General features: G+C 32.9%; 1 protein-coding gene across 1 annotated transcript in view; it reads right to left on the reverse strand.

Annotated features, from left to right (window-relative positions):
* Positions 1-19842, reverse strand: part of LOC136029195 (neural cell adhesion molecule 2-like) — a gene marked incomplete in the record, with an annotated part of 281406 nt that overhangs the window by 55831 nt on the left and 205733 nt on the right. The window contains 2 exon segments of the mRNA XM_065707337.1: positions 15381-15554; positions 19112-19195. Of these exon segments, the coding sequence (XP_065563409.1) occupies positions 15381-15554; positions 19112-19195 (258 nt within the window).

Here is a 19842-nt window from a genome sequence, read left to right on the forward strand (position 1 = left end):
TAAAAAGAAAAAAAAACTAAAAAAGCTAAAAAACTAAAAAAAACTAAAAAAAGGTAAAAAAATAATAACTAAAAAAAAACTGAAAAAAATAAAAAAAGGAAAAAACTACAAAAAAAATAAAAACTAATAAAAAAACTAAAAAAGCTAAAAAACTAAAAAAAACTAAAAAAAAACTAAAAAAAGGTAAAAAACTAAAAACTAAAAAAGAAAAAAACTAAAAAAAAGGAAAAAACTGAAAAATAAAAGAGAAAAAGAAAACTAAAAAAATATGAATAAATATATATAAAAATAAGTTGTTTGTGGGTTAGGTCTGTCTGTCTGTCTGTCGAGTGACGTCGTGTTTGTCCGCATATGACGTCTGAATTATTTCACACTAATCCAAAAGAAGAAAAAAAACTAAAAAAGGTAAAACTACAAAAAAAATTAAAAAGAAAAAAAACTAAAAAAGCTAAAAAACTAAAAAAACTAAAAAAAGGTAAAAAACTAAAAACTAAAAAAAAACTGAAAAAACTAAAAAAAGGCAAAAACTAAAAAAAAACTAAAAACTTATAAAAAAACTAAAAAAGCTAAAAAACTAAAAAAACTAAAAAAACTAAAAAAAGGTAAAAAACAAAAAAAAAACTAAAAACTAAAAAAGAAAAAACTAAAAAAAGGAAAAAACTGAAAAATAAGAGAAAAAGAAAACTAAAAAAATATTAATAAATATAAAAAATATAAATATAAATATAATATAAATTAGCAATCAACAAAGCACCGAGACACAAATGACGACCGGGACACAGGGAGTATAAATGACGACCAGGACATAAGTAAAAAAAAAAACTAAAAAAACTAAAAACTAATAAAAAAACTAAAAAATCTAAAAATCTAAATAAACTAAAAAAGAAAAAAAAGAAAAAAGGAAAAAAATAAAGGAGAAAAACAAAACTAAAAAACGAATGTATATACAGACCGGGACACCGGGATACAAATGACGACCGGGACAGAGGGAATATAAATGACGACCGGGACACAGGGACACAACTACAATGGGGACGCCGGGGGGCACAGGGGGATATAAATGACGACCGGGACACCGGGACACCGGGACACAAGGAATATAAATGACGCCCGGGAAACTCAAAGAGAAATCACAGACTGGAACACCGGGACACAAATGACGACCGGGACACAGGGAATATAAATGACGACCGGGACACAGGGACATAACTACAAAGGGGACGCCGGGGTGCACAGGGGGATATATAAATGTGTTTCCTTGAGCTTTGTTGATGGTGATTGCTAATCGACGATTCCCTGTGTCGCCGTCGTCATTTATATATCCCCGTGTGCCCCCCGGTGTCCCGGTCGTCATTTATATTCCATGTGTTCCGGTCGTCATTTATGTCCCGGTGTCCCAGTCTGTGAATTCTCTTTGAAGGTCCCGGGCGTCATTGATATTCCTTGTGTCCCGGTGTCCCGGTCGTCATTCGTGTCCCGGTGTCCCAGTCTGTATATACATTCGTTTTTGAATTGGTATTTTTTTTAGGTTTTAGTTTTCTGCCTTTTTTTTAGTTTTTTTTAGTTATACCTCATGATTCTAATGATTGCCCTTGACCTTTGTTGATGGTGATTGCTAATCGAACATTCTCTGTGTCACCATCGTCATTTATATATCCCCCTGTGCCCTCCGGCGCCCCCGTTGTAGTTGTGTCCCTGTGTCCCGGTCGTCATTTATATTCCCTGTGTCCCGGTTGTCATTTGTATTCCGGTGTCCCAGTCTGTATATACATTCGTTTTTGAAATGGTAAATGATGAAATAAATTTTTGCATTTTTCCCCTTTTTTTCTTTTTAGTTTTTTTGGTTTTTACATTTTTTTAGTTTTTTTAGTTTTTTTTTTCTTTTTTCTTTTTAGTTTTTTTTTATTTTTATTTTTTTAGTTTTGTTTTTCTCCTTTATTTTTCTTTTTGTTTCCTTTTTTTAGTTTTTTTTATTTTTTAGTTTTTTTAGTTTTTTAGCTTTTTTAGTTTTTTTATTAGTTTTTAGTTTGTTTTTTTCTTTTTAGTTTTTTTGTAGTTTTTACCCTTTTTTTTAGTTTTTTTTTTACTTATGTCCTGGTCGTCATTTATACTCCCTGTGTCCCGGTCGTCATTTGTGATGGTTTGTTGACGGTGTTTTGTTGATGGTGATTGCTAATTGAACATTCCTTGTGTCCCGGTCACTTTCTCTTTGAGTGTCCCGGTCGTCATTTATATTCCCTATGTGCCGGTGTCCTGGTCGTCATTTGTGTCCCAATGTAATTTCGTAATTTCGTCAGTCGAAAACATGACGTCAGTCGACACAGAAACATGACGTCACCTGATCCACAGATCCACAGACAGACAGACAACTTATTTTTATATATATAGATAGATTGAACACTGCAGGGTCAATAATCATGGCCACTATAACGTCACTTGGACACTATAAGTAATTAACTTTATTTTTATCTATTTATTTTTTATTTTTGACTTTTTAACTAGGTGCTGACTCTTTCTCTTATGTACTTTTAAATATATATATATATCTATATATATAAAAATAAGTTGTCTGTCTGTGGATGTGTGGATGGGTCAGGTGACGTCACCTGAAAAAACTGGATCAGGTGACGTCAAAACTGAAAAAACTAAAAAAAGGCAAAAACTACAAAAAAAACTAAAAACTAATAAAAAAAATAAAAAAGCTAAAAAACTAAAAAAACTAAAAAAACTAAAAAAAGGTAAAAAACTAAAAAAAATAAAAAATAAAAAAAAACTAAAAAAAAGGAAAAAACTGAAAAATAAGCTAAAATAAAGGTAAAAACCAATAAAAAACTAAAAAGAAAAAAAGGAAAAAACTAATAAATGACGACACTCAAAGAGAAAGCGACCAGGACAAAAGGAATGTTCGATTAGCAATCAACAAAGCACCGGGACACAGGGAGTATAAATGACGACCAGGACATAAGTAAAAAAAAAAACTATCTATATATATAAAAATAAGTTGTCAAACTAAAAAAAGGCAAAAACTACAAAAAAAACTAAAAACTAATAAAAAAGCTAAAAAACTAAAAAAACTAAAAAAAAGGCAAAAACTACAAAAAAAACTAAAAACTAATAAAAAAAATAAAAAAGCTAAAAAACTAAAAAAACTAAAAAAACTAAAAAAAGGTAAAAAACTAAAAAAACTAAAAACTAAAAAAAACTAAAAAAAAGGAAAAAACTGAAAAATAAGCTAAAATAAAGGTAAAAACCAATAAAAAACTAAAAAAAAACTGAAAAAACTAAAAAAAGGCAAAAACTACAAAAAAACTAAAAACTAATAAAAAAAGTAAAAAAGCTAAAAAACTAAAAAAACTAAAAAAACTAAAAAAAGGTAAAAAACTAAAAAAAATAAAAAATAAAAAAAAACTAAAAAAAAAGGAAAAAACTGAAAAATAAGCTAACATAAAGGTAAAAACCAATAAAAACTAAAAAGAAAAAAAGGAAAAAACTAAAAAAAATTTTCATCTAAAAAACTAAAAAAAACTAAAAAAGGTAAAAACTAAAAGAACTAAAAAAGAAAAAAATAAATGACGACACTCAAAGAGAAAGCGACCAGGACAAAAGGAATGTTCGATTAGCAATCAACAAAGCACCGGGACATAGGGAGTATAAATGACGACCAGGACATAAGTAAAAAAAAAATTAACAAAACTAAAAAGAAGGTAAAAACTACAAAAAAACTAAAAAGAAAAAAAAACTAAAAACTAATAAAAAAACTAAAAAATCTAAAAATCTAAATAAACTAAAAAAGAAAAAAAAAGGAAAAAAATAAAGGAGAAAAACAAAACTAAAAAACGAATGTATATACAGACCGGTACACCGGGATACAAATGACGACCGGGACACAGGGAATATAAATGACGACCGGGACACGGGGACACAACTACAACGGGGACACCGGGGGAAACAGGGGGATATAAATGACGACCGGGACAAAAAAACAAAACTAAAAACTAATAAAAAAACTAAAAAATCTAAAAATCTAAATAAGCTAAAAAAGAAAAAAAAAGGAAAAAAATAAAGGAGAAAAACAAAACTAAAAAACCAATGTATATACAGACCGGGACACCGGGATACAAATGACGACCGGGACACAGGGAATATAAATGACGACCGGGACACAGGGACACAACTACAACGGGGACACCGGAGGAAACAGGGGGATGTAAATGACGACCGGGACACCGGGACAGGGAATGGTCGATTAGCAATCACCATCAACAAAGCTCAAGGGCAATCATTAGAATCATGAGGTATAGATCTGAATACAGATTGTTTTCCCATGGACCATTATATGTTGCATGTTCAAGAGTCGGTAAACCTGACAATCTATTTATATGCAAAGACAATGGGACAGCAAAGAATGTTGTATATTCGCAAGTTTTACGTAGTTAAAACCATATATATATATATCTATCTATATTCACAGGTGGGACATAGGGACACAACTACAATGGCGCGTAACTATTATGGCGCGTAACGACTTACGCGCGCGGGGGGGCTTGGGGGGGGCGCGAAGCGCCCCCACCAACTAGGTGTTGGGGTGGCGCGAAGCGCCACCCCAACAGCTAGTATATATATATATATATATATATATATATATATATATATATATATATATATATATATATATATATATATATATATATATATATATATATATATATATATAAATATATATACATATATATATATATATAAATATATATATATATATATATATATATATATATATATATATATATATATATATATATATATATATATATATATATATATATATATATATATATATATAAATATATATACATATATATATATATAAATATATATATATATATATATATATATATATATATATATATATATATATATATATATATATGTATATATATATATATATATATATATATATATATATATATATATCGTGCTTAAAATAACCTTTCTCGTATGGAAAATGATAATAGTAATCTATGAATTGAATGAGGTCGGAAATGGGTATTCTAGAAGGTGAATTAGGATCGGGTATTTTGGCTGATACACGGCAATATAAATGATTCTGCTCACCGCGTAGCTAATCCTTCAACGCTTGTAACGCAGGAAAACTTATTCAGTGTCTGAATTACTCTTAATTATCAAACTGCCTTTGTTTCAAATAGTTTTCTGCATCATTGTAACAAATCGCTACGCAGTGCAACTCAGTTATCCCAGAATAATCAGCACAGCACTTGAGAGTCCCCATGAAAGCTGTTAAACTAATGAAAGCCTTGTCAGATAATGGATAAAGTTTCCCTATTCTCTTTTTCATCGCTTTTTATTGACCACAAGGTCAGTCAATTTCTCCCTCAGAGATGAAGTAGAGCAAAAACATAAATAAATATATGCAATTTCTGTATAGGAACAAAGAGTAAGAAAGTAAATTTTTCATTATCATTGTCAAAATTAACCTATTTGTCAAATAATTTAGGGATATTCGGTAAAAGAAGGGTCTAAGTGTACGAATTTCGATTTCTACAGCTTGGGCATAATATTGTCCTAATTGATGCAAAAAAAGTTAGTACTTATTCGAAAATAACAAGAACTATTTTATATTCGAATAGAACTGATACTCCTGCAATCTTTTTTTGTATAGTGTTTATAAATTATCTTATTGTGTAGTTTTTATTCTTTTTGTTTTGTTTTTTATGTTCGAAGTTAGTTTTTTCTTTTCCCCCTTCTTTCCTTTTTTCCGTTTATTAAGGTATCCAGATATGTAACCAAAATATTCAAACTTTAATCATTATTTGTACAATTTTTTTCTTTTCTTTTGCCAAGTTTTACTGTCTTTTTAAGAGTTTTACCAACTCTTCCTATTTTCATCTCGTCGTTATAATGGAATTAGAGTGTTGTCCAAGGAATTATTGATCTAGTATAAGGCATTTCTATGATTTTTTTTTTGACATTTTAGTTGACATTAAATTACAGAAAAGAGGTCATCGATTACAATATAAGTTAGGAAGAGAATTTTAACGCTACCAATAAACTTTTTTTTTTTACTGACGAGTCCGGTAAAAAAAAGTAATTACAGTTAATGGCGAGATTGTCAATCGTCTCCCACAAAAAAAATCCAGTAAAAGCTATGATTCTGTGAAGGATAAACAGGAAGGAGTAGCTGAATTTACGCCATAATTTCGGAATTTGATTGAAACTTGCGAGTTGTCATCCCGTGACAGAAAACAAAAGAAGAACAAAATAATTACGTTAATGTGCAATTTAGACACCCAGAAGATGTATAACATTGAACATGGCTGATTGTTACTGAATTATGCAAGAACTTAATTAAAGCAAAAAGAAACACTGAGGAAATAGCTTAGAAAGACGTTTATTTTGATAAATATGACGTCATGCAAAATCATACATGATGATAAATAAAACTACTTTATAGTGTGTGGCTACTAATTTTCTCTTTATTTTCTTTTTTTCAAAAGTAAGGCAAATTTTCTACGCGGGGTAACTTTTGCAGGGTAGCTTTAAACTCAAGGGATTTTCTATATTTGGAACCAACATTAATCTGATTCTTTTACTTTATGTAATGGTATCAAAGCTCTTCTTTTTAGAGCTATGGTTACAATTAGTACGAGTCGCCCCTTACTTAGAGCTCCTCACCCCGAATGTTTAATATGTAAAAGCAAACACCCAACCAAACATTATCGTTTAAAAGTCCATAATACAAATGTTCTGGTGACACCTGCCTTCTCCCTTCAGAAGAGTAACCTAGTGGTTATCATAATGTTCCCTTCCCATTTGGCCTTTTCAACCGGTAAATTTATGAATTTAATCTCGTATAGTACAAAGGCAAAATTTTCATACAATAAGCTAGGAACTATTAGCACACAGCACCCATGTGTTTATAGCTTAATCAAATGCAACTTCTGGCTTAGTCCAAATAAAGGAAGATTGGAGATTAATTTATCTGCCCACCCCTCTTCCTTCAAACCTTTTCCATGTTTATCTGAAGGCTCATCGAAGGTCAGAACAATTAAGTATAAAAATACCTTTTTAGACGTCTAGAATCCCCCCCCTTATAAATAATGATTCACCGAGCCTGTTCCACAAAAGCTGATGCAAATCGACTTAATTAAATGAAGCTTTGAAACAAATATCTACATCAACAGTTGACTTTGCATGGACGACGTCACTTATTAGGAACAAAAACATCAACACGTGGCTTTACTGCTTCTGAAGGTAAGGATTTTAAACTACAGTTTTCCGAATTTTCAATCGGAAGCAAGATGGCCTTTTTGGGGGAAAAATTGCAGTTTCATGCCACTAAGTGGCAGAAAACACCATTTTTCTGGGGCTCAGTCTTTTCGGCTACAAAAAAGCGCTAGGGTTCTAATTTTTGTCTGATATGCCATCATCCGAATTTCTAGGAATATCGGCTTAATGCGATCAGTCCTAGTAGTAAAAACAAATGAACTAGCATCCAAAATCTTCCTTCTTATAAAAGTACAATTGGGTAGATAGGAGCTTGAAAACACTGCAGTTGGTTTCTTTGATATGTTGAATTTGATGGTGTAATTTTCATAAGGAACAACTGCTATTTAGGGGTTTTCCCTCTTTTTCAAAGATAGGGCAAATTTTCTCAAGCTTGTAGCTTTCGATGGGTAACTTTAAGCTTGATGAATTTTATATATTTGAATCAACCATTAAACGCCAAATCCTGTAGGCTAAATATTCAAAACTCCTCAATTTATAGTTTCAATTACAATTAGCGTGTGTCGCTTTTTACCTACAACTCGTTACCAGAAACTGTTTGATATTGCTCTTTGTTTTTTTTTTGAAAACTTCTATTTTTGCCAAACGTTTCTTTTAAAGAAACGAATGAAAGAAAGAAAGAAAAGAAAAATCTATGAAAGAAAGAAAAATCATTTGTGAGAGTTATAGCATCGGGGTCCAGCATTTAAAGTTGAAGTCTATTTATATCCTTGTTTCCAGGATAAACTTTGTCACCAAATTTCTAATAAAACTCCACAAAAGAAAGGAAAAAATTACAGAAATTGCTTGTATTTTATATTCTAAATTTCAACTAGTAGATAGCGAACAGCATACATGGTTTGCGGACATATTCTTTAAAACCTTTCATTTTCTTGATTATAAAATTGAAAATTCCTTAAAGTATACTTCGGAAAGAATTCAACTAAAATTCCCTCAAATACTCGAAAAAATCTTATATATATATATATATATATATATATATATATATATATATATATATATATATATATATATATATATATATATATATATATATATATATATGTATATATTGGAAGAAAAGAGCAAAAGTGGGAGCTAGCTACCCTCCGAACAGTGTTGATTCTTAAAAAGTAATAACGTTCGATTTCCAATCAAATGAGCCCCCTCAGAGATGTACACGACCACCCTCCTTCCATAAGGACCTTACATGCCCCTAATGAATAAATTACAACCCTAGCCCTTGGCTTAGGGGGGTTGTGTCAACCCCGAAGGTATTGTGATATGATCTTTGAAGTATTTTGAAAAAAATTGCAATCTCCTGAATTTGACGGGATGCCTTTGGAGAAAAGAGAGAGTGGGGGGGGGGTCTAGTTGCAATCAGATCACTTTTTACCCTTAAAAAGTCAACTAAAATTTTCGTTTTTCAGTAAAATGAGCATCATTTAAAGTTTCTATAAGAACCTTATATACTTCCAGGGCATAACTTACAACCCTAGACTCCACGTTCGGGGATGTTAACCCTGAAGATATTGTTATATGATCTTTGAACCATTTTGAACGAGATGGATATCTTAAAATTTTGATCAGATGCACTTGGAGGGGGAGCATGGCGTGGGAATGAGGATAGTTGCCATCTGATCTCTTTGAATCTCAAAATGGGCACCAGAGCTTCTGATTTAAAATCAGAAGTTAGAGTGAGTTTGTGTGAGCCCCCTTGTGAGTGTGAAAGCTTATAAGAACACCCCTTACATTAAACCTTATATACCCCCAGCGCATAACTTAAAACACTTGAGTCTAGTTTCAGGGGACGTGTAGACCCTTCAGTAGTTGTAATCTGATCTTTTTGTTATTTTGAACAAAACTGCTATCTCAAAATTTTGATTAAAACGCATTTGGATAAAAGAAGGCCAGGAGAGGCTAGTTACCCTCTGATGTCTTTTGAATCTTAAAAAGATTACTAGAACTTTCATTTTAAATTAATAAGTCTCTCCCAAAGTTCCTTCTGCCACCATAATCATAAAAGTGAAACTTAAATCTCAGTTGTTTCAATTGCGTCCATCTTTTACAAATCCACGTGTCTTTTCAAATAACAAAAAAAAAAAAATCTTTGTTCCTATCGATGCTCATTTTCAGTATTTCTTACTCCAACGTTTTATCTATTTTGAGAGTTCAGCCTAGTAAAGCTGATTTCTTAATGAAAGCGCTTATTGTAAAGATACATTTAACAAAATCTCAACTGGAATACTTAACACTGAGTTATGATAGTTAATACTGTTGTTTGACTGTCTAGGTTAGAAGTATCTTAAATATCTTCGATTGTATATCAGGTATTTCTTATATACAAATACCAGCTGACATTTATGATATGCCTTTTTTTATGTGCAAATAGAGCCACTAAAGAAAAATTTGCAAAACTTTTCTTGCCATTTTCGCCAAATAATCTTTAGAATTACAACAATGACAACAATCATGCAAAGAATTGGTGTTCAATGTCTTAAATCCGAGAAAATTGAAAAGGTTCATGCGTTTTTATCACATGTATGTGCGTATGAACATAACTAGTCTATAAAGCTTGTAGCCATAAAAAATGTAAAAAAACAAAAAAACAAAAAACGATGGGCTGGATCCAACCAAGCTATAATTTTGACGTCATTTAATTGAGATTAAATAAAAAAATACAAGTTTTTTTTAAACTGAAAGTAAGGAGCGACATTAAAACTTAAAACGAACAAAAATTACTTCGTATATGAAAGGGACTGCTTCCTCATCAACGCCCAGCTCGTTACGCTAAAGTTTGACTCTTTCTCTCAACTCTTCTTTTTAAAACAGTAAAAAAAATTTTAGGATAAAGAGCGCGGCGTTGATGAGGAAGCAGCCCCTTTCATATACGAAGTAATTTCTGCTCGTTTTTTAGTCTTACTTTCAGTTAAAGAAACTTGTTTTTTTTAATTTAGTTTCTGAACGTTTTTGAATCAATGCATGTTTTGATTTTATGCTCTCCACAGAGGAAGGATTGAAACGAAATTTGCATATTTTTTTTTGGCTAAAGAGCTTTCTCATAGTTTTGATCGAATGATTTTGAGCAAAAAAGGAGCGGGGGAAGAAGCCTAATTGCCCTCCGATTTTTTGGTTGCTTAAAAAGGCAACTAGAACTTTTAATTTTTACGAATATTTTTATTAGTAAAAGATATACATAACTTATAAATTAATTTACGTAACGAACTTTTGTATTCTCATGTTTTTATTACATATATGAGGGGGTTCACCCCCTCGTCAGTACCTCGCTCTTTACACTAAAGTTTATTTTGTCTCAATTCATTAAGAATGACCCCTGAATCACAAAAGCCGTAGAATAAATAGTTAAAATAAATAGTTAAAATTACTGAAAATACTTTAGCGTAAAGAGGGAGGTATTAGGAGGAGGTGAGCCCCTCATATGCGAAATAATTTCTGTTCGTTTTAAGTTTTAATGCTGGTCCTTACTTCCAGTTGGAAAAACTTTTCATATTTATTTTTTCATTGTTTTTTTTTAAATAATGCTAGAAAATCCTGCGCTCCCTTCATGAGAATTTTCTTCCCCAATGACATATTCTTCCAACATATCCCCCTCATCTCAACCCCTCCCTCAACCAAAAAATTCGTCCTGAAAACGTCCTTACACTTCCCAATAACTATTACTATATGTAAGACCTGGTCAAAGTTTGTAACTTGTAGCCCCTCCCACGGGGACTGTGAGGGAGTAAGTCGTCCCTAAAGACATAGTTATAAGGTTTTCCGACTACGCTGAATAAAATGACTATCTCAGAATTTTGATCCGTTGACTTTGGGAAAATAATTAGCGTGGGAGGGGGTCTAGGTGCCCTCCATTTTTTTGGTCACTCAAAAAGGGCACTAGAACTTTTCATTTCCGTTAGAATGAGCCCTTTCGCTACATTCTAGGACGACTTGGTAGATACGATCACCCCTGGGAAAAAAAACAAACAAACAATTAAACACGCATCCGTGATCTGCCTTCTGGCAAAAAAAAAAAAAAAATCCACATTTTTGTAGATAGGAGCTTGAAACTTCTACAATAGGGTTCTCTGATACGCTGAATCTGATTGTGTGATTTTCGTTAAGAATTTCATTTTTTAGAGTTTTGGTTACTATTGAGCCGGGTCGCTCCTTACTACAGTTCGTTACCACGAACTGTTTGATCAATCAACTTACTCTTTTTTTGACTGATTTTGGGGAGCCTAAAATGATTGCCGCACTAGTGGGTGTTGACAACACAGAGTTTTTTGTATTCTTTACCCATGGGAATACAGCAGCTGATTCCATTTGCGTGCTTTTAATAAAAGGTATTTAATGAAACAAAAAGCTCCATTAAAGGCCAGTATTGATGTCCTAGAAGAGAGAACTGGACCTTGTTCAAGGAAGTACCCAAATTTTTGAATTAGATGTATTCTTTTCTTTTAAAGACAAAAATCCTTTTCTTGGTGAAAATGGAAAAAGAAGAAGCATTTTATTAGTCTAAAAGCAGGAAAAAGGGACTTGAAAAATGGGACGACCTTCAAAAATGAATAAATAAACAGATAAAAAGATATACATAAGGAAAGCAATGAAAAATGTTTATCACTTTTGACGAAGTATTTTTGCTCGCTCAATTTGGACCTTTCTTCCAACTGAAAATTAACTTCAGCTGGAGACTATAAAGCAGGCAGCGAGGGAAAGTTGGCTTACCTTTTATAATCTAATTGTTTCTACCTATTCTAGTCTTTTTTCATCCCTTTTCAGCATAGTTTACTTCTTGCATTTAAAAACATTCAGCTTTTTTAAAACCTTCTAAAGGGGAAATAAAAGTAAAAATGAGAGCACTTTAGTTACAGTTAATTCGTAACTGATATAATTATTACGCTATATGAATGTTAAAGTATATTATTTATTAAATTAAAAAAGCAAGTGTTTCGACTGAAATTACGGAGCACTTACTCGCAGTAATATCTATCTGGTTACATTTTTAATTCATTGTTCATAGTGATTTATATTCGTTTTAGGTTTAATCTCTCCACCCATTGTAATTTTTTCATGGAATTTTCACCTGGCCCAGCAGCAATCCAGCTTTTTACGCAATATGTAAAATCATACGAATAGTTTTAAGGCAGGGTCTCAAGGAATCTTCTTGTACCTCCCATACACAAACATTTGAAGTTTGCCTGACGTTCCTGAATTAGTGATTTCAGCGGTTTTTATTTTAAAAGATATAAATAAAAATCTGGTGAAAATTTTGATCCAATAAATAAAAATCTGGTGAAAATTTTGATCCAATCAAATCTTAAAGCCGAAAATTATTTTTGTAATTTCAAAATAATTATAAAACCTGTGTCGGGTTTGCATTCTAGATTACTACACTTGAAACTGTTGTTGTGGAGTATCAAAAAATAGAGCAAAAGATATTCTATTCAACAATCAGAAACTTATTCCCATAATATATACTTGCTGGCTGCATTCCCTTCAAATACTTTACATATTTGTGTTCCGAAGTCAAAAATTCCACTCAAAAGACTAGATGCAGCTGTAATCAGAGCGCGTGAGAATGCATAAATTAGACCATGGGACTAACCACTCGGATTGTTCTTGAGCGATTCAATAAAGTATTAGTTAGTCGTAACCGGTTTAAATAGAGTCTGGAGAATAAGTAGCGCACCAAACTACCGGTTAATAAATGTAAATAAAACAAGAGCAAAGAGCTCATATGGCACTTGTGACGAGGTCAGAAGAGCCAAGAGCTCATATGACAAAAGCTCTAGCAAAACTTTAAGAATCGATAGACTGATTTAAAAGGAAAATCAGAGGCTTCATGCCGGTCGTGATTTAAAATAAGAGAGCTCTGAGACACGAGGTCCTTCTAAATACCAAATTCATTGAGATCCGATCACCCACTCGTAAGTAAAAAATACTTCATTTTTTATAATTTTTCCTCTCCCTTCAGCCTCCAGATGGTAAAATTGGGGGAAACGACTTTTTCAAGTCAATTTACGCAGGTTCCTGACACACCTACCAATTTTCATTTTCCTAGCACGTCCAGAAGCACCAAACTCGCCAAACCACTGGAACCCCTAGCTCCCCCAAAGAGAGCGGATCCAGTCTGGTTACGTCAATCACATATCTGCGACATTTGCTTATTCTACCCACCAAGTTTCATCCTGATTTCTCCACTCTAAGCGTTTTCCAAGATTTCTGGTTTCCCCCTCCAACTACCCCCAATGTCACCAGATCTGGTCGGGATTTATGTTGAGAGCACTGATACATGAGTTCCTACAAAATATCAAATTTCATTAAGATCTGGTCACCCGTTCTTAATTTAAAAATACCTCAATTTTTCTAATTTTTCCAAATTAACACCCCGTCCCCCCAACTCCTCCAAAGAGTGTGGAGATCCAATCACCCATTCGTAAGATAAAGATATCTCAATTTTCATGATTTCCAAGATTTCTGGTTTCCCCCTCTAACTGTCCCAATGTCACCAGATCTAGTCAGGATTTAAAATAAGAGCTTTTAAGCACAAGATCCATCTAAACATCAAATTTCATTAAGATCTGATCACCCGTTCGTAAGTTAAAAATACATCATCTTTCTAAAGTATAACAGTTCAAAATAGGGATAAAACCTTTTAATCGACAGTGAATAGTTATAAAATTTTTTAACTGGATATTTCGTACACATATACAATTTTTATCATCAGCAGTAAAACTACTGATGATGAATACTGTATATGTGTTCGAAATATCCAGTTAAAATTTTTTATGTCTGTTCACTGTCGATTAAAAGGTTTCATCCCTATTTTGAACTGTTATACTTTCATCACGGAAAGGCAGTGTGGTCTTTGTAATAATCTCATTTTTCTAATTTTTCTGAATTACCCCCCCCCCCCCCCTCCCCAACTCCCCCAAGGAGAGTGGATCTGGTCCGGTTATGTCAGTCACGTATCTTGGACTTGTGCTTATTCTTCCAACCACATTTCATCCTGATCTCTTCACTCAAAGTCTTTTCCAAGATTTCCCCCAACTCTCCCCAGTGACACTGGATCCGGTCCGTATTTAAAATAACTGATCTGAGTTACGAGGTTCTTCTAAATATGAAATTTCATTAAGATCCGATCATTCCTTCGTAAGTTAAAAATCCTTCATTTTTTCTAATTTTTCAAAATTAACCCTTCCCCCAACTCCCCCAAAGAGAGTGGATCCGTTCCGGTTATGTCAATCACGTATCTAGGACTTGTACTTATTTTTTCACACCAAGTTTCATCCCGATCCCTCCACTCTAAGCGTTTTCCAATATTATAGGTTTACCCCTCCAACTCCCACAAATGTCACCGGATCCGTCAGGATTTAAAATAAGAGCCCTGAGACACGATATCCTTCTAAACATCAAATTTCATTAAGATCCGATCACCCGTTCATAAGTTAAAAATACCTCATTTTTTCTACTTTTTCCAAGTGAACTGTCCCCAACTCCCCCCCAGATAGTCGAATCGGGAAACAACTATTTTTAATTCAATTTGGGCTGGTCCCTGACACGCCTGCCAAATTTCATCGTCCTAGCTTATCTGGAAGTGCCTAAACTAGCAAAGCCGAGATCGACAGACCGACAGAATTTGCGATCGCTATATGCCACTTGGCAAATACCAAGTGCCATAAAAATTATGTTGTATAAATAATTACAAGAAGAATTGCTAAGGATAACCTGAGCCTAATCGTAATTTTGAGTGAGAGTCCCCTTAAGTTCAACCTTCTCAGGTTTGTCTTAGTTGAAGCGACGAAGAAAACTGATAGCTTTGTCTTTGACCGAGTTGCTGTCTCTGAAAAAGAATTGACTAGGGAGTAAAATGTCTGAACTTCGGCTAGGCCTTAAAATGATCTTATAGACCTGACTTGCCTTACAAAGTTTGAGTTCAAAATTATAGAATCTAAGAATCGCATAGTAAGTGACATCGCAATCAAGCATAAAAAATTACTTAATCCTCATTTAGAAAGCGATTCCAGGTTTAAGTAGATACATGTCTCATGCTTTCAAAGTTCAAATATACGCAAAATCAACTAATTAAGTGTTTTTACCTTTTAGGTCAACTAGTGTTCTCTGTGTCCTTCTGTTTCTATTACTTCTTATCCTATTGCAACCCAAAAATGCTGCTGCTAATGATATGATTATCAGACACAAGATTCCGATAGCGATAGCGATTATTGTTACTCTATTGCTCCCTTGCGCTTGAGCGTCAATTATTTTCTCCACTAGAAGCAATAAATAGATTTAGTTCCCCTATTAGGACGTAAAAAATACAAGGCTATGAATACTCAGGACTAATTTGAAATTATCGATACTACTTACCGTGTTCTTTTTCTGTTGAGGGGGAACTACCACACTCACTTAAGCTTTTATGACTCACTAAAAAGTAAATTTTTTGACCCGTCTTATCAAACACCAGAACCGTATTTTAAAACTGCGGGAAACACTGAAGTTACCATAGTCACTAGAGAGAACTAAGTACAAAAGACAAGTTCCTTTGAGTAAAAGTAAGGAGCAACATTAAAACTTAAACCAACAGAAATTATTACGTGTATGAAGGGATTCGACCCCTCATCAGTTCCTCGCTCTTTCCGCTAAAGTTAAAAAAAATTTCAATTCTTTAAGAATGACTCCTGAATCACAAAGGCCATTTAATTAGAATAAATAGCTCTTTTGAAAGTACTAAAAAAAACTTTAGCGTAAAGAATGAAGTATTGCCAAGGGGTCGAGCCCCCCTCATAAATGTTATAATTTCGTTCGTTTTAAGCTTTAATGCTGCTTCTTACTTTCAGTCAAAAAATTTGGTGTCTTTTTTATTTAATTTCTGATCGTTTTTGAAATTTTTTTGGGAAGTCCAGCGTTCCCTTCATGAAAAATTATCTTCCCGCATGAAAAATTCCTCCATGGAAAGATCCTCCCACGTGCCCCTCTCCGCAACCCCCCCAAGAAAAAAAAAATCCCTGAACATCTTTATACTTCCCAATAACCAATACTGAATGTAAACAGTGGGTAAAGTTCATAACTAGCCGCCCTTCCCCTGGGGACTGTCGGAGGCTATTTCGTCCTCAAAGACATTGTAATTAGATTTTTACACTATGCTGAACAAAATGACTATCTCAAAATTTTGATCCAGTGACTCTGGAAAAAAGTGGGTGGGGGGGCAATTTTTTGATCACTTAAGAGGGGAACTAGAACTTTTAATTTTCGTTTGAACTAGCCCTCTTGTGACACTCTAGGAACACTGGGTTGTTACGATCACCCCTGGAAAAAAAAAAAAAAACAAAAACGCATCCATGATCTTTTCTTCTGACAGAAAAAAAAACAAATATCCACATTTTTCCAGATAAGAGCTTGAAACCTCTATAATAGGGTTCTCTGATACGTTAAATCTGATGGTGTGATTTTCAGTAAGAATTTATGACCTTTAAAGGTTTTTCTCCCTTAATTCGAAACTGAGGCAAATTTTCTCAGGCTCGTAAATTTTGATAGTAGAACTAATCTTGATGAAACTTATATGTTTAAAATCAGCCGAAAATTATTTCGATGTATTTATTAATATCAAAATTCTGGTTTTAGAGTTTCTGTCACGATTTTTACTATTTTTTTTTTTACTATTGCGCCGGGTCACTCCTTATTCACACTTTACGCTTAAGTTCAAATTTTGTTCCAATTCTTTAAGAATGACCCCTGAATCACAAAGGCCGTTTAATTAGAATAAATAGCTCTTTTGAAATTACTGAAAATGCTTCAGTGTAAAGAGCAATGTATTGACGAAGGGGTGAAACCCCTCGTATACGTAATAATTTCTGCTCCTTTTAAGTTTTAATGTAGCTCCCTACTTTCAGTTGAAAAACTAGTTGTTTTTTTTACCTAATTTCTGATTGTTCTTTTAAATAATGCTGGGAAATTGAGCTCCCCCCTTCATGGAGATTATCTCACCCCGTGAAACATTCCTCCATGGAAAGATCCTTCCACGTAAGTCACCTAACGACCCTCCCCCCCAGGAAAATCCCCTGAAAATATCCGTGTATTTCCCAACAACCAATATTATACATAAACAATGGGTAATGCTCATTTTCATCCTCAAAGAAATAGCTATTAGATTTTTCAACTATGGTAAACAAAATGGTTATCTCAAAATTTTGATCTAGTCATTTTTGGAAAAAATTAGCGTGGGAGGGGGCCAAGTTGCCCTCCAATTTTTTGGTCACTTAAAAAGGCCACTAGAACTTTTAACTTCCATTCGAATGAGCCCTCTTGCGACATTATAGGACTAATTAGTTAATACGATCAACCCGGGTAAAAAAAATAAACACACATCCGTGATCTTTCTTCTGGCAAAAATAAAAAAATTCCACATTTTTGTAGATAGGAGCCTGAATCCTTTACAGTAGGGTTGTCTGATACGCTGAACCTGATGGTGTGATTTTCATCAAGTTTCTATGATTTTTAGGGGGCGTTTCGTCCTTTTTTCAAAAATAAGGAAGATTTTCTCAGGCATGTAACTCTTGATGGGTGGGACTAAACTGGATGATAACTATTTATTTAAAATCAGCATAAAAATTCATTTCTTTTGATGGATCTACTAGCATCAGAATTTCGTTTTTGAGAGTTTCGGTTACCATTGAGCCTGGTCACTCCTTACTTGCACTTCGTTAAGACGAACTCTTTGAAAACTAGGGTACTTCAAGCTAGTGTAAAGTAAAACATCAAAAAAGAAGCTAAAAAGAAGATGAACAGGAATAACAAGCAAAAGCTTAAAGAAAAGAAAACAATGAAAAGAAGAATAAAGAAAAAAAATCCAACTATATAATAGAAGTACGCAATTAGGAATGGCTTCTGCTTTTTTTTTATTAGTTTTATCGTGGTGGCTCAATTTGGTTTCTAGACCTTTCAAAACGTCATCTCTAAGTACTTGAATATATTTTAAAGCACCTAAATAAAAATTAAAAGCCAAAAAATTCCATCAAATTGTACCTAAAATAACCATTATATTTCAAAAAGCAAAACCAAAATAAAACTTAAATAAATTATGCTTGACAAAGTTTTTCTAATATAACCACAGTTGCTTCATTTTTCAGGTGGTATAAGAGAATACGTTTTGATTGGTTCCAGACATGTTTTTTTTTCCCTGTACCTTGTAAAATGATCTTGGATTCAATAAATACAAGCTAATATCAAATCCTTCTGAAACTATTAAACAAGGGGAGTTACAATGGAAAGTTATTGCAACGACAAAGAAAAAGTGCCTTCAACTCTTGTTTTTTTTGTACTAAATCGATATAATATATATTGAAAGGAAAACCAACCTGATTACAATACGTAAAGAAAAATCAGGATGGCATAAATATCCACACACCACAAATAAGAACAAAAAACTGAGATATAACCTTACTGGTTTCCTTACTGATAATGATGTTTAGAGGCGTTGACAAGCAAGTTTTTTTTTACAATTTTAAGACATTAGGGGAACAATTTTGCTATCAAAATATGTTAAAAACATTTTTAGTAAAAAATTATGTCTTGACACCCTTCCATTGTGCAGATTTTTCCTCAGTAAAATTTTCTTCATTTTGAAACAAAATTCAGGTTTTCAAAATTTCAGATCTTGCATAATTTAATAAATAGACCCTTATTTCAAAATAAATTTAAATATTTTCATGAGTCAGTTAAGAATAATCTTCAGTGTTACTCTATCATTCTCCTCTTGAAAAAATTCTAAGCTCTTCATTTCCCTTACCTAACATTAAACTCTTTGTAATGGTGTAAAAGTATAGCCTACCTGTTCGGCTTCCAACAGCTCTTTCAACAATACGTTCAATGGATACTGATTCAGATTTTCCATATTTTGTGTTGGCAGTTATTACTAAAAGCAAAACATAAGGGCTTATATGCTGTTGTATTTTCATAATAAGTTTTCTCGGTGAAAAAAAAAAAAAAAAAAAAAAAAAAAAACAGACAGAAAAAAACCCATAATGCACGCAAAGGCACTTAGCAATAGAATGATTTGCAAGTCTACATACTAAGCTTATGTGTACTTAGGTATGTGTATTTAAACGTTAATAATAATTTAAAATAATGTCTGAGTATTATTGAGAGCATGGTCAATATTTTGCATTTGTAGAAAACTTTAGCAGAAAACTATTTTTAGTGTCACAGTTCTATTTCAGATTCTTGTTAGTTGGCTTCTTAAAATGATAAAGCATTTATTATTATTTAGCACTGAATAAGGCTTGTTGGATGTCCTTGCCGAAATATTCGCTTTATCCTTTGTTATTCTGTTTTACGGGCAGACAACCTTCCTCGTTCGAATATACTTTTCTTTGTCTGTTTGTTTTTGGCTTTTCGTCTAAGAAGGTATGTAAATAGATTTTTTATGATTCTGAACCGATTGACCCTCTCAGATTTCTGCTTGACAGAATTTTGGCCCCATACTTGCTTGTACTAAGTTCCATCCAGGCCCAAAGGCTTAAAAACATCAACAACAGATCTTCATATCTGATGATCGTAAGC

This window comes from Artemia franciscana, chromosome 7 (genome assembly GCF_032884065.1).
Source record: "Artemia franciscana chromosome 7, ASM3288406v1, whole genome shotgun sequence".
NCBI lineage: Eukaryota > Metazoa > Arthropoda > Branchiopoda > Anostraca > Artemiidae > Artemia > Artemia franciscana.